The sequence below is a fragment of the Astyanax mexicanus genome, chromosome 1, assembly GCF_023375975.1.
Source record: "Astyanax mexicanus isolate ESR-SI-001 chromosome 1, AstMex3_surface, whole genome shotgun sequence".
NCBI lineage: Eukaryota > Metazoa > Chordata > Actinopteri > Characiformes > Acestrorhamphidae > Astyanax > Astyanax mexicanus.
Window position 1 is genome coordinate 123,387,501 of NC_064408.1, and position 13,105 is coordinate 123,400,605.

A 13,105-nucleotide genomic window follows, 5' to 3' on the forward strand; every position below is an offset into this window, starting at 1 on the left:
TCCTCTATCCTATTATTCCCTTTTGACCTCCTTTTATCCCTATCCAAAGATGTTTTACCTTTAAACTTATTTTACATTGTACTTGACTATTGTAAGTCGCTTTGGACAAAAGCGTCTGCCAAATGTAATGTAATGTAATGTAATAATGGTATGTAGTGTCTTTGTGTGTGTGTGTGTTTGTGTGTAGTGTTTTTATCTAGTCTGTGTGTGTGTTTGTGTGTAGAGTTATGTAGTGTCTTTGTGTGTGTGTGTGTGTGTTTGTGTGTGTGTTTGTGTGTAGTGTTATGTAGTTTCTTTGTGTGTGTTTGTGTGTGTGTGTGTGTGTTTGTGTGTGTGTGTGTGTGTGTAGTGTTATGTAGTGTCTTTGTGTGTGTGTGTGTAGTGTCTGTGTGTGTGTGTGTGTAGTGTTTTTATCTAGTATGTGTGTGTTTGTGTATAGTGTTATGTAGTGTCTTTGTGTGTGTGTGTGTGTTTGTGTGTAGTATGTGTGTGTTTGTGTGTAGTGTTATGTAGTGTCTTTGTGTGTGTGTGTTTGTGTGTAGTGTTATGTAGTGTCTTTGTGTGTGAGTGTGTGTGTGTGTGTGTGTGTGTGTGTTTGTGTGTAGTATGTGTGTGTTTGTGTGTGGTGTTATGGTGTGTCCTTGTGTGTGTGTGTGTTTGTGTGTAGTGTTATGTAGTGTCTTTGTGTGTGTTTGTGTGTGTGTAGTGTTATGTAGTGTCTTTGTGTGTGTTTGTGTGTGTGTGTGTAGTGTTATGTAGTGTCTGTGTGTTTGTGCGTGTGTGTGTTTGTGTGTAGTGTTATGTAGTATCTGTGTGTGTGTGTGTGTGTGTGTGTAGTGTGTGTGTGTGTGTGTAAGAGTGTGCTTGTGTGAAAGAGTGGGTGAGTGTGCAGTATGAATATTCAGTGTGTGTGTGTGTGTGTGTGTGTGTGTCTGTAGTGTGTGAAAGGGAACTTACATTTTTTTAATCCAGGTCTGATTCTGATCATCCCTCCATGTTCCACTCTAAACACACACACACACACACACACACACACACACACACAGCAGCATTTTCACAAACTGAAATGTACTTTGACCCTATTAATGTTCATATCTCTCTCTCTCTAATCTGACTGGTGTGTGGAAGTATCCAAAATTCTGTTAAAGAACCCATGCAGTGTGTTCTCAGTAACAGTAAATAAAAGTGTATTAGTTCTAATCTAACTGAACTCTATATTCTACTAAAGAACTGTGTTAAAGAACCCGTGCAGTGTGTTCTCAGTAACGGTAAATAAAAGTGTATTAGTTCTAATACAACTGAACTCTATATTCTACTAAAGAACTGTGTTAAATAACCTGTGCAGTGTGTTCTCAGTAACAGTAAATAAAAGTGTATTAGTTCTAATCTAACTGAACTCTATATTCTACTAAAGAACTGTGTTAAAGAACCTGTGCAGTGTGTTCTCAGTAACAGTAAATAAAAGTGTATTAGTTCTAATCTAACTGAACTCTATATTCTACTAAAGAACTGTGTTAAAGAACCCGTGCAGTGTGTTCTCATTAACAGTAAATAAAAGTGTATTAGTTTGAATCTAACTGAACTCTATAAGGTTTAACTTGCTGAAAGCTTATCATTAATGTAAAATGACCTTTTTAAACCTGATGCTAAACTGAGTTTTGTAGAGCTATTTGGTATCACGGTAGAAAGCTTAAAAACGTTGAGCTTTTAACACACATCACTGTGGAGCTGTGTCTCCGAAACCAGCTCTAACTGAGTTAACAGAAACATCAGATCTGTACAGCAGCACTGCTAACGTTTAATCTGCACAGCTCCCCGTCCTCCTCTAACACTAAGGCCAGCCTGCAGTGTTCCCTCTTCCTGAGAAGAAGATTTCACATCATGATCCCTACATAGCGCACTACTTTTAAACCTAATACAAACATAAAAAACACTGTTTAAATGATAAATAAGGAGTTGTGTTTCATACTGATGAATGTAAAAATGACTTTTACTTAGATATATCGTACACTGTGTGGGTGGAGGTGGTGATATTCCATGACCCACAGTGCACTACATAGGGAAGAGGAAGTGATTTGAGGCAGAGCATTGGAAGACTAAACACTGCTGCTTTTTATAAAGGTAGTGTTTAAAGATTCAAGTTTAGAAGTGTTTTTTAACTCAGGTTTCTATATTGTCCGCACATTTTCTACTGCGTACAGGTCAGGAATACAGGCAGGCTGGTCCAGTACCTGTACCCTTTTCTTTGACAGACATCTCTTTATAATATGTGCAGCATGTGGTTTTGAAAAGTCTTGTTGAAAGGACAATTACAGGCCCTAAATTATTGGCTCTCATCACAAATTCTTGGAATGTGCTGCAGGAATAAGATGTATGAATGGATGTATATAAAAAAATAAACGAGTTTAAGCAAACTAAACATGAAATATTTTGGGTTCATACTGTCTGCAGTGAAATATAAGTCAGAGTAAACATAAAAACAATATATTTTATTCTGCAATCATATTTAATATTTTTCAGGTTTTTTTCAGATTTATTATTGTTTTTTTTTTATCTCTGTCTTTATTAGACTGTTGACACGTTAGGACCAAGAACCACAGTTTTTAAATAAAGCTGACATGCCAACTCAGTCACATTAATTTTATCTCCTCAGAAATGAAGGGGCCCTATTTTAGTGTTAAACGCACACCATGCAGCTTGATTTAAGGTGTGTCAGTGTGTCTTTGCTATCACAACAAAGGAAAAAAGTAAACATTGTGCAGCTGAAAATGCACCAAATGCATATGGCACAGCTACCTGGACACATCCCATTGGTGTAGATGCATTCAAAAACACCATTGCTGTTTCAGTGCTGCAGGTGGAAATCATAAAAATAGACTGTTGCTGTTAGTGTAAGATTAGGGCTGGTGTTATTTTTTTATGTATATTATTTTATTTTTGTACCTGTGTGTACACTATTTCATTTTGATATTTTAGAATTCATTAGATTATATTTCCTTTAGCATTTTGAGCTTAGTTTAGTTAGTTATTTTCCAATTTCATATCTATTTTTTAGTTTTTATTAAAAGCTGTTATTAGCTTATTAGCTTTTAGCTTGTTGCTGCCTTCTATCTTATTTAGCATACAGAAATACTCACTGGTATTTTCAATGAAGTTGATTTACTCATTTAATAGCTGTATCTAACTATTTTAAGTCAGACGAACTGAAATTACAGATTGAATACCCTCATTTTCGTGTTTGTTAATTTATTTATAAGCGCTGTTTCCACTAACAGCGGGTGGTGTTGTGCCGTTTCTGCTCGCGAAGGGGAGCCGGTGTTCTGCGGGGGTCAGAATTCGGCAGTGCGATGCAGCGCACAGTGCCTCGCGGTCCGCAGAATTGCTTTTATTTACAGCGCTCGAGCTAGCCGCGAAATAATGACAGAAAACCCTGAGGAAGATGCAGAATTCTGTATGGGATTAGAATATGAGCGTGAAGGACATTAAAAAAACTTGTTTTGTAGAGAACCAGGAGATGAGAAATATTTGAGAAGCAGCTGTAACTTTACCTGTGAGTAACTCACACACCAGAACACCCCACGCTGCAGGATAAACAGATCAATCTGATCATTTCGGTGGTTGGTTGGTTGCTGGGGTTTTATTGCCACTACAGCACAAATGTGGCTATTTGTGGCGATAATTTCGGTGAAAATTAGTGAAACCTGTAGAGTTTATTGAGTTTTTGCTGTATGATCTTCTCTGTGAGAATCCCCAACCCATAACCAATCAGTGAGCTACAACTGCTTACCCCTCCCACTGCTCTTTCATTGTGGATGCGCAGAATGTCTTAAATATCCCGTTTTTCAAAGTACAGATTTGGCACGTCACGTGGTTAATATACTGTCACTATTTTACAAAACCGTCACCATATTTAAATACCGTGGTATACCGAAATACTGTCATACCACCCAACCCTAATTTATCCTGATTCTGTCTTCATGACCAGGAACAGCTAAACTGTTCAACCTCTTCTAGTGTATTACCTAAACATTGGTTCTTTTTACCACCGGAAAGATGAGCCAAAACAAAGTACTTGGCATTTAGTACAGATAGCTATGGCATAATACAAAAATGTGGCCGTGGAAACAAAAATAAAACAGAATGACAGAATGTAGGTTACATGCTGCTCCACTGTTGTACCTGGTGACTACAACTAGATTTATCACAAGTCCCAAAATCAGTGGCTCAAAAAGGGAGTATGCAGCGTATGCGAATGGAAAATCTCTTGACGTGAATCACAGAGCCAGTTCAAGGATAAAGTTCCGCCTTTCAGGAGAAACAGCCAATCAGCTTGCTGGTTTTTCGAAGCTCAGTGGGCGCCGACAGTATGTTTGCATACACCTCAAAAAGTATGTAGTTGCACCCCTGCCTAAAATGCAATGTGTTTCACAACTTTAACACCTAACTTTCCCAACACTCTGCTTCCCCGTGAAGCAAAGCACACACACACAGCAAAGTGTCCTCCGCTAGAGCACAACAGTCAATATTGACGGAGCAGAAATAAACATGTTCATTTGTCTCACAATAAGTTGATGAAATAATTATCAATTCAGACCTACCTGAGTGTCTCCAGTTTGCAGTGTGGATCCTCTAGTCTGGCAGAAAGCAGCTTCACTCCTGACTTTCCTGGGTGATTGTAGGTCAGATCCAGCTCTTTCAGGTGGGAGGGGTTTAAAATCAGAGCTGTAGCCAGAGAAGAACAACCTTTCTTTGTGATCATACAACCAGATAATCTGCAGACAGAGCAAATAAAATGTGAGTGAGAGAAAACAAGAAAGAAGGAAAGAGCGACAACGTGGCAGACTAAGGAAGATAATGCACTTTGAGATTCATTACACGCTTTCTTCACATTACCTTCAGCTAAAATATTTTTTGCTTGTGCATCACAATTTTGTGTGATATGTCTCAAATGTTCATTCAAGTTGGACATTCTTAAGATGACTACAGACCGATGAGAGTTTGTATTTGTCCTTCACAAGACACTTTTTCTTGTGTGATTTGTTATAATATAATGTATATAATATAATACAAACACCTGAATTTCACAATTAGACCTGTATAATATCAAAACAAAAATCACAGAAACACTGACCTGAGAATCTGCAGTTTACAATGTGAACTCTTTAGTCCAGAAGAGAGCAGCTCCACTCCTGAATCCTGCAGGTCATTGTTACTGAAGTCTATCTCTTTCAGGGAGGAGTTTTCCAGGTTTAAAATTGTTCCCATATTTTCACACGTCTTTACTCCAAGATTGCATGAAGCTAGTCTAAAAACAAGTATAAACAACAGATTTTACAATAAACCCTAATAAGGATTTTTTTATTTGAATGGATAGACAAATAATAGAAAACAGAATTAAACTGTAAAATATATTGTCTGTCTGAAGTACTGAAAAAGTTTAAAAAAGCAGAGGAAGAGCAAGGGGGCTTTTCAGGGTATGTGAATTTACTGAACCTATCATTTTTCTTTCTGCCCTTTAAAACTTAAATATTCATTATATTTATATATTATTAACTTTAGGTATCTGTTAGAGCAAACAAACAGTAATGATGCTTTAGAGTAGAGCTTGGAAATATGCTTTGTGGTTTTGCATTGTTACTAGCCCTAAATTACTAGCTCTTATCTCACCTTTTTCGGAAAGTGCTGAACTAAGATGTAGGAAATGAGTTTGAGCAGACAAATATTTCTCTGTTTATAAGACTGTTCACATGTTGAGATCATATTATTTATATTCTTCAGGTAAATGTTTTTTCCATTTGTGTGATTTCATAAACCTTGACTCACTTCTTCATATTTTTAAGAGAACAAAAATAAAATGATTAAATGTGTTTATTGGTGTAAATCTGTAATTCTGCCTCCAGAAAAGTGAAATGCGAGCATGTTTACATTGCACACATTAAACTAGAACAGTGTGTAAAATCAATCAGTGCTTTCTGTAAGATACCATAAAATATGTAGAGTGCTATTGTTCTTATTGGATGTGCTGTGCTTTTCCACAGATTTCCACATTCAAATCATAGTTTGAGTCAGTATGTGCTTATTGTTTGTTTAAAGGCCCTATTTTAGCATCAAATGCACACCATGCAGCTTGATTTTGGGCACGTCAGTGTGTCTTTGCTATCATAACGGGAAAAGTACACATTGTACAATTATGCTTAATTGTATAGTCTGTCATCAGGCAAAAAGGACAGAGTCTTAATTATTTAACTCAAAAGATTAAGGTGGTTTTGATTCTTTTTAACTTAGAATCTTTAATGTGCTGAATAAATGTTGGCAGATGAATGCTTGTATTGCACAGCTCAAACCACTCCTTCATGTTCAGCTTAAACAATATCCATAGAAATAAACAGGAGATTAATTCCGGTAGAAGAGAAAACCTATTGAACTAATGCCTCACAGTAACAGCAACAGTGTCTACTGTACTGGGATGTACAGTAAGATATTAAATATTTAAATATGCAGATTTTGATGTTACAAATAAATGCTGATAAATGTTCATCACGTTGTATTGTTCAACATTTCTCTAAAGCATACTGAGATGTGATTTTTTTAGTCAAATAACCCAGCACTATTTTAGTGTGTATCTGCAGAGGATGTGCATTCATTTTAACCAAAAACACATAACACATAAGTTGCCTAAACTATTAAACTAGTTTCTTAAGGCTGTTTCTGATCAGTCCAAGACAGAAATTATCTCATTTATAAATTATCTGTACTGTTTAGAATAATGTGAGGGTTTAATTATTATTACACACACAGGATAATTAATGTGTAACATACTAATGTGTAACAATGTAAATAATGTGAATCAATAAAAAGTGCTAAAAATCAGCAGTTCATAAAAAAACCTGAATGAAGACCTGAATGAAAATACTTACAGAGCTCTTCTGGATATTTTGACCACTGGCAGCAGCTTCAGAAGACACTCCTCTGATGGGTGATATTTACTGAGGTCAAACTCATCCAGCTCTTCTTCTGAGTTCACCAACAGAAACACCAGAGCTGACCACTGAGCAGGAGAGAGGCTGTCCTGATGAAGACGACGGTCAGCACCTCCACTCAGGTATTTCTGAACTTCCTGCACTAGAGAGTGATCATTCAGTTCATTCAAACAGTGGAACAGATTAATGGATTTCTCTGAAGAGGAGCTCTCCTCAATCTTCTTCTTGATGTATTTGACTGTTTCCTTGTTGCTGTGAGAGATCCTCTCTGATGGTGTCAGTAAGTCTCGTAATAGAGTCTGATTAGACTCCAGTGAGAGACCCAGAAGGAAACGAAGGAACAGGTCCAGGTGTCCACTCTCACTCTGTAAGGCTCGGTCTACAGCACTGCTGAGGAAGCCAGTCATCGTTGACCTGCTGAAAAGCTTGAAAGCTTTACTGGTTTGTTGTTCAGTGGATTGTTCTTTTGGAATTTTTCTGTTGAGAAATGCATATAAAGCAGCGAGGAATTCCTGAACGCTCAGATGTATGAAGCTGAAGACCTTCCCCAGGTACAGCTCATGTTCCTCCCTGAAGATCTGGGTACACACTCCTGAGTACACTGATACTTCTCTAATATCGATGCCACTCTCTCTTAGATCTTCCTCATAGAAGATCAGGTTTCCTTTCTCCAGCTGCTGAAACGCCAGTTTCCCCAGAGCCAGAATACTTTCTCTAGTCTGCTGAGGATCAGGGTCACTTTTCCCACTGTACTTCTGGCTCTTGTGTTTGATCTGAAAGATCAGGAAGTGTGTGAACATCTGCGTCAGGGTTTTGGGTATTTCTCCACTCTCAGCTTCACTCAGCATTCTCTCTAGAACAGTGGCTGTAATCCAGCAGAAGACTGGTATGTGGCACATGATGTAGAGGCTTCTTGAAGACCTGATGTGTGTGAAGACTTTGTTGGCCAGGTCCTGATTCTGGATCCTCTTACTGAAGTACTCCTGTTTCTGAGGGTCACTGAAACCCCGCACTTCTGTTACCTGATCAACGCAATCAGGAGGAATCTGACTGACCGCTGCTGGTCGAGAGGTGATCCAGAGGAGAGCAGAGGGAAGCAGATTCCCCTTGATGAGGTTCGTCAGCAGAACATCCACTGAGGTTTGCTCTTCTATATCTACCAAGTTCTCATTGTTCTTGAAATCCAGAGGCAGTCGACACTCATCCAGACCATCAAAGATGAACATGATCTTGTATCCTTTATAATGTCTTGGTTTTAATTCTTGTGTTTCTGTGAAGAAGCTCTGAAGAAGATTCACTAGACTGAGCTTCTTCTCCTTCATCAGATTCAGCTCTCTAAAAGGAAGTGGAAATATGAAGAGAACATCCTGATTTACTTCTCCTTCAGCCCAGTCCAGAATGAACTTCTGCACTGAGACTGTTTTTCCAATTCCAGCAACTCCTTTAGTCAGCACAGTTCTGATGGGCTGGTTCTGTTCTGGTAAGGGTTTAAAGATGTCATTGCATTTGATTGGTCTTTCCTGCGTTGGCCTTTTCCTGGATGCAGCTTCAATCTGCTTAACCTCATGTTCCTGATTAACATCTCCACCCCCTCCTTCTGTGATGTAGAGCTCTGTGTAGATCTCATTCAGAAGTGCTGAGTTTCCATAGCCTGAGATTCCTTCATTAATTTTCTGATATTTATCCCTCAGTTTGGATTTGAGCTTTCGTTGACATGCTGGGGTTAATTCTGATAACAGAGGAAGATCTGTAATCAGCTGTGATCATGCATTAGAATCCAGTGTAGAACAACACCATGACATAATACTTTAAAATAAAGACTGTAGTATGGTTTATTTGTAGCAGCTGTAGTTGATTTAGAGATATTCAATATGTCCATACAAAATCAGTAAGTGTTAAGTTCAAGGACTACAGTTGACGCTGTGATACTTTATTATACAATTACAGAATCCAATTAAGTATTGTTTTTTTCCTTTGGGACTTCACTGAAAAATAAATTAGCACTTTAAGTTGGTACCCATGGTCATGACCCAGAACTCTTACTGCTCTCTAGTGTGTTAGCGAGGTCTGTCTGCTTCATGTTCCTCAGGATGTGCAGTGTGATCATCAGCACCCCCTCCCTCTGATCATCCTCCTCCTCTCTCTCAGAGCATGCTGGGTAATCTGGACTCAGGAGTTCCTTTAATGTGTTCAGCTCCTTCTTCACTAGAGAGATAAACTTCTGCTGCAGCTCCTGATTAAAAACAAACATCAGAGAATCACTAAAGCTGTTACAGAACAGAAGAGATAATGACACTGATCTGAGGAGGAAAAGAGTTATGGATGCTCTGGTGTGTAAAATAATTTAAACATCATGTAACTGAGCAGCATCATATAGCATCAATATTGACATTATTACAGTTATACAGAAACTACAGGTGAATAAATTATGGTTATGTGAAATTAAAACTAAATGTAAAATAAATCAGGGAGATCTCCATCAAATATTTGGTTTAGAACTAACCTTGAATATGTGGTCCAGTTTCTCCCTGTAATTGTTTATTTTCTTCTTACTGTGAATAACAAAAAAAAAAAAACACACTGTAATCCACCTTAATAAATTATCTGATCGAAAAAAGTTTTGTTTAAAATATGCTGCAATTACTAATAAAATCCACCAGGCAGTCAGACGCCTCAACACACAGAGACAGAGATGAACCCCACCCCACCCACCACACACACTTACACAAAACTGAACTGAACCCCCCCACCACCCTTTAAACACACAAAGACTGAACTTCACCCACACACTCAGCACACAGAGACAGAATGTCTTTATTACTATCAGCAATATTTGCTGCCACTCTCAAAAACTATAAACTCTCTACCTCAGTAACTGCTGTGATTATATATGTTCTATATGTTACAGTATGTTACACATCTCTGCACCTTTTCCTCTCTATAAACTTCACTATACACTTTATTATACCGTATCGGTACTGCACTGTCCTGTCTTTTAAATTGTCTTGTCGTTTGTATTTATTGTTATTTAGTGTTATAGTTTTATATCGTCACTCCTGCACTTTATGTTGTTTATGGCTTGTTGTTCTATGTTGCACCATGGTTCCGGAGGAACGTAATTTCATTACACTGTGTACCTGTACTCAGATGTAATGACAATAAAAGCCTCTTGACTTGATTTGACTTGAAAATAAAGAATATCAGAAAATCAGACCAAAAACTAAAAGAAAGACCTTTAATTAAAATATGAACTAAACCAATTAAATAAACATTTTTGCAATTATGTCACCCTTTATCTCAAGTTTTGAGGCACGTGTAAAAACGGTTGCTTTGAACCACTGTGTCAATGCTTAATTTGTTCTACAATTAACATTAATGACATATAATTAAATGATAAACAGTGGCAATTAGCAACAATGTGAATGTAATTAGAAAGGAGACAACTAGAAGGTCTGAAGTGAAGTGAAACAGTACTAACATATCGTCATAGATGCATATCGTCTACGATAATATATTAATTACTGTTAATGATGTGCAAGCTGATGTAATCGAGTATGCTAATCACTGGGGAAAAACAACAATGAAAATGCCTTTACTCCACGTTTTCACTGCAAACATTGAGAATGACTATGCAGTGAGCTAGCATAGGCTAACCATGCGATTACCCTGGCAGATGACAAGTCTATGATGTTATCAGTGAGTGTGCTCTTGGTTACTTGCACTGTTTATCAGTGTGGGGAGTTAGCACAGACGCTAATCCAGCAAGCGACCCATCAAGCCATCTACTTTCATTCACGTTTAATTTTCCTCCAAACTGATGACACACCGGCACTGTGCTGAAATGTCTTTCTCTCATACTCATACACACACACATGAACACACAAACAACTGATGACACGTTTCCTCTTTCCAGGTTGTTAAAGGTGGAATATGGAGCTACACTAGTGTTTTTTCCTCAACTAAAGCTTTCAGTTAAAATCAATTACTCAGCACATTAAAATATTCTCATTTATACTGACATATAAAATAAAGCAAAAAATGATCTAGTCTGCAAAACATAACACACTGTACAATAACTGTTGTCCCCTTCCCAAGTTAACAACCAGCACCAGGGAACAGCATTTTTATTGGATTGATACCTCTGATATGAACATAATTTAATGTAGCCAATCTAATACTCATCCTTTTATTTACATTACAATACCCATTATTAAGAACTCTGGTTTACAACCATGTGCACTGTTTGATATTTGAACTGGTGAATTCAATGTTTGTTTGTCTCAAGGAATTTAATTAAAAATAAAATATATTGTTTCCATAAACATATTTAGTAAGTAATTATTATCTTTTAAGAAGCACAGGCTAGTAAAATATAATACTTACAATATAATAATTTTATATACAGATTTTTTAATAATGCAAAATATAGTTTATTTTTATATTACTAAAAATTACAGAAATTATCGAGATATCTTTTTTGTAAGTATCGCACACCTCGAATATATAGATATATGTGTAATTCTCCAACCTGTAGCTGATATTGTCTTTGAATTGTTCTGGTCAGTCAGTCTAATCTAAATTCCGCCTCCCCATCACACCCAGCTGTGTACACTGATCATTAAATACAGAGAAACTCACAATCTCACACAGACCTCCTCTGTGTGTGTGTGTGTGTGTGTGTGTATTGTATGTATTGAAAATGTAAATTACAGTACAAATCTGTAAAAAGGCCTTGATGTTTCACTCACTGTGGGTCAGAGGTCATATCTTCACTGCTGAAATTAGGAAAATCCTTCATGGACCGGTCACTCTTCATAGACACACAGCTGGGCTCTGGAGAAGCTCCTCTCTGGGTTTCAGTTCTGTTAACATTAAACACAGTGAAACTCCAGCATTTACACAGTGAAACTCCAACACACAGCACATCTTTAATAAAGATCAGGAACTGAAGAGCTTCACTCTCAGAACAGAACAGTAGTTTAGTGCAGTGATGTACCGAGACCCAGAGCTTCCTCCTCCACTGCTGAACACTGGAGGTTCCTCCTTGGACCGGTCACTCTTCATAGACACTCCACTGGGGGCTGGAGATGCTGCTCTCTTCTCCCTGAAAACAGATCTTCATGATGATCCATGATGAGAGTAAAGTGTGCAGTAATGTGTTCCTTTACTAAAACTCTAGACTAACTTCTTCATAATCATCCCAGGAGCGTCCCAAAAGCTTTCTGTCAGCTGCCACAAACTGAAAAACACTGACCCAATAAATATACATATTTTAATTTCTTTAACAATACTGTGGCATATATTTGTGTTTGTTATAATGCCACAATGTAATCACCTGATTATGTCATTTTTACTGTATATATTTTATATATTTGTGACTAGTTAATAACATATATTGGTAAGAGCTACACAATTACATAATTATACTGTATAATAAACTACAAGGTATATTTTCCTCCAATGGAATTACACTAAACTATAACCGAGATACAGATCAGAACCGAATGGAACAGGCCTTTCTGTGAGAAGCTTCATTTTACAGCTTTAATAACATACTCAATCACTTCCATCTACTCTATACATAAATCATAAATATAAGCATAATTATTAATATTCACTATTAGTTATTAAAGGCAGAAATTTACTTTAAATACAGATTAGAAACACATTCTACTATAAGAGTAACGATATGCTTTGTTAAGGTTTTGTACAATTAAATAGAGCACAGGGTTCTGACTGTGATTTAGGAGAACCTCTCTTCTCAATATTTTAAAACTGTAAAATATGCAGCACACAGGTCCAGGATTAGAGCTGCAACCATTAAAATACAAAATTACTTTACAAATAAAACCTATTACTTAATTTACTCACTGTAGGAGAGGAGGTCCTCCTCCACTGCTGGAGTTCTGAAGATCCATCATTTACTCTTCTTCATTCACACACAGCTCAACCTTGCCGACTCCAACCCCTGAGAACAGATCAGCCATTATAATAAAACCTTTATTCTTAGAATAATAACATTATTGTCTGATCTGCATTAAAAAGTACCCGATGAACAAACAAAACAGAGAATGTTACATAACAGTGTGATTTACCCTCATTACAAATTATTCTACAGATTATAG

General features: G+C 37.2%; 1 protein-coding gene and 1 long non-coding RNA gene across 6 annotated transcripts in view; one reads left to right on the forward strand and one right to left on the reverse strand.

The window, feature by feature from the left end:
• Positions 1 to 13,105, reverse strand: part of LOC107197168 (NACHT, LRR and PYD domains-containing protein 14-like) — a 412,286-nt gene that overhangs the window by 244,118 nt on the left and 155,063 nt on the right. For 4 of the 5 annotated variants that reach the window (XM_049468099.1, XM_049468098.1, XM_049468101.1 and 1 more), the window contains exon 3: positions 12,932 to 12,948. Coding sequence is in view for 1 of the 5 variants with exons in the window: in XM_049468087.1 (XP_049324044.1) it covers positions 11,729 to 11,842; positions 11,977 to 12,084 (222 nt within the window). In the remaining 4 variants the exon portion in view is untranslated. Of the gene's footprint in view, positions 1 to 11,728; positions 11,843 to 11,976; positions 12,085 to 12,931; positions 12,949 to 13,105 lie in introns of all 5 variants that reach the window. The other variant, XM_049468087.1, reaches the window with a different exon arrangement.
• Positions 1 to 13,105, forward strand: part of LOC125784515 (uncharacterized) — a 63,330-nt gene that overhangs the window by 42,893 nt on the left and 7,332 nt on the right. The window lies entirely within an intron of this gene.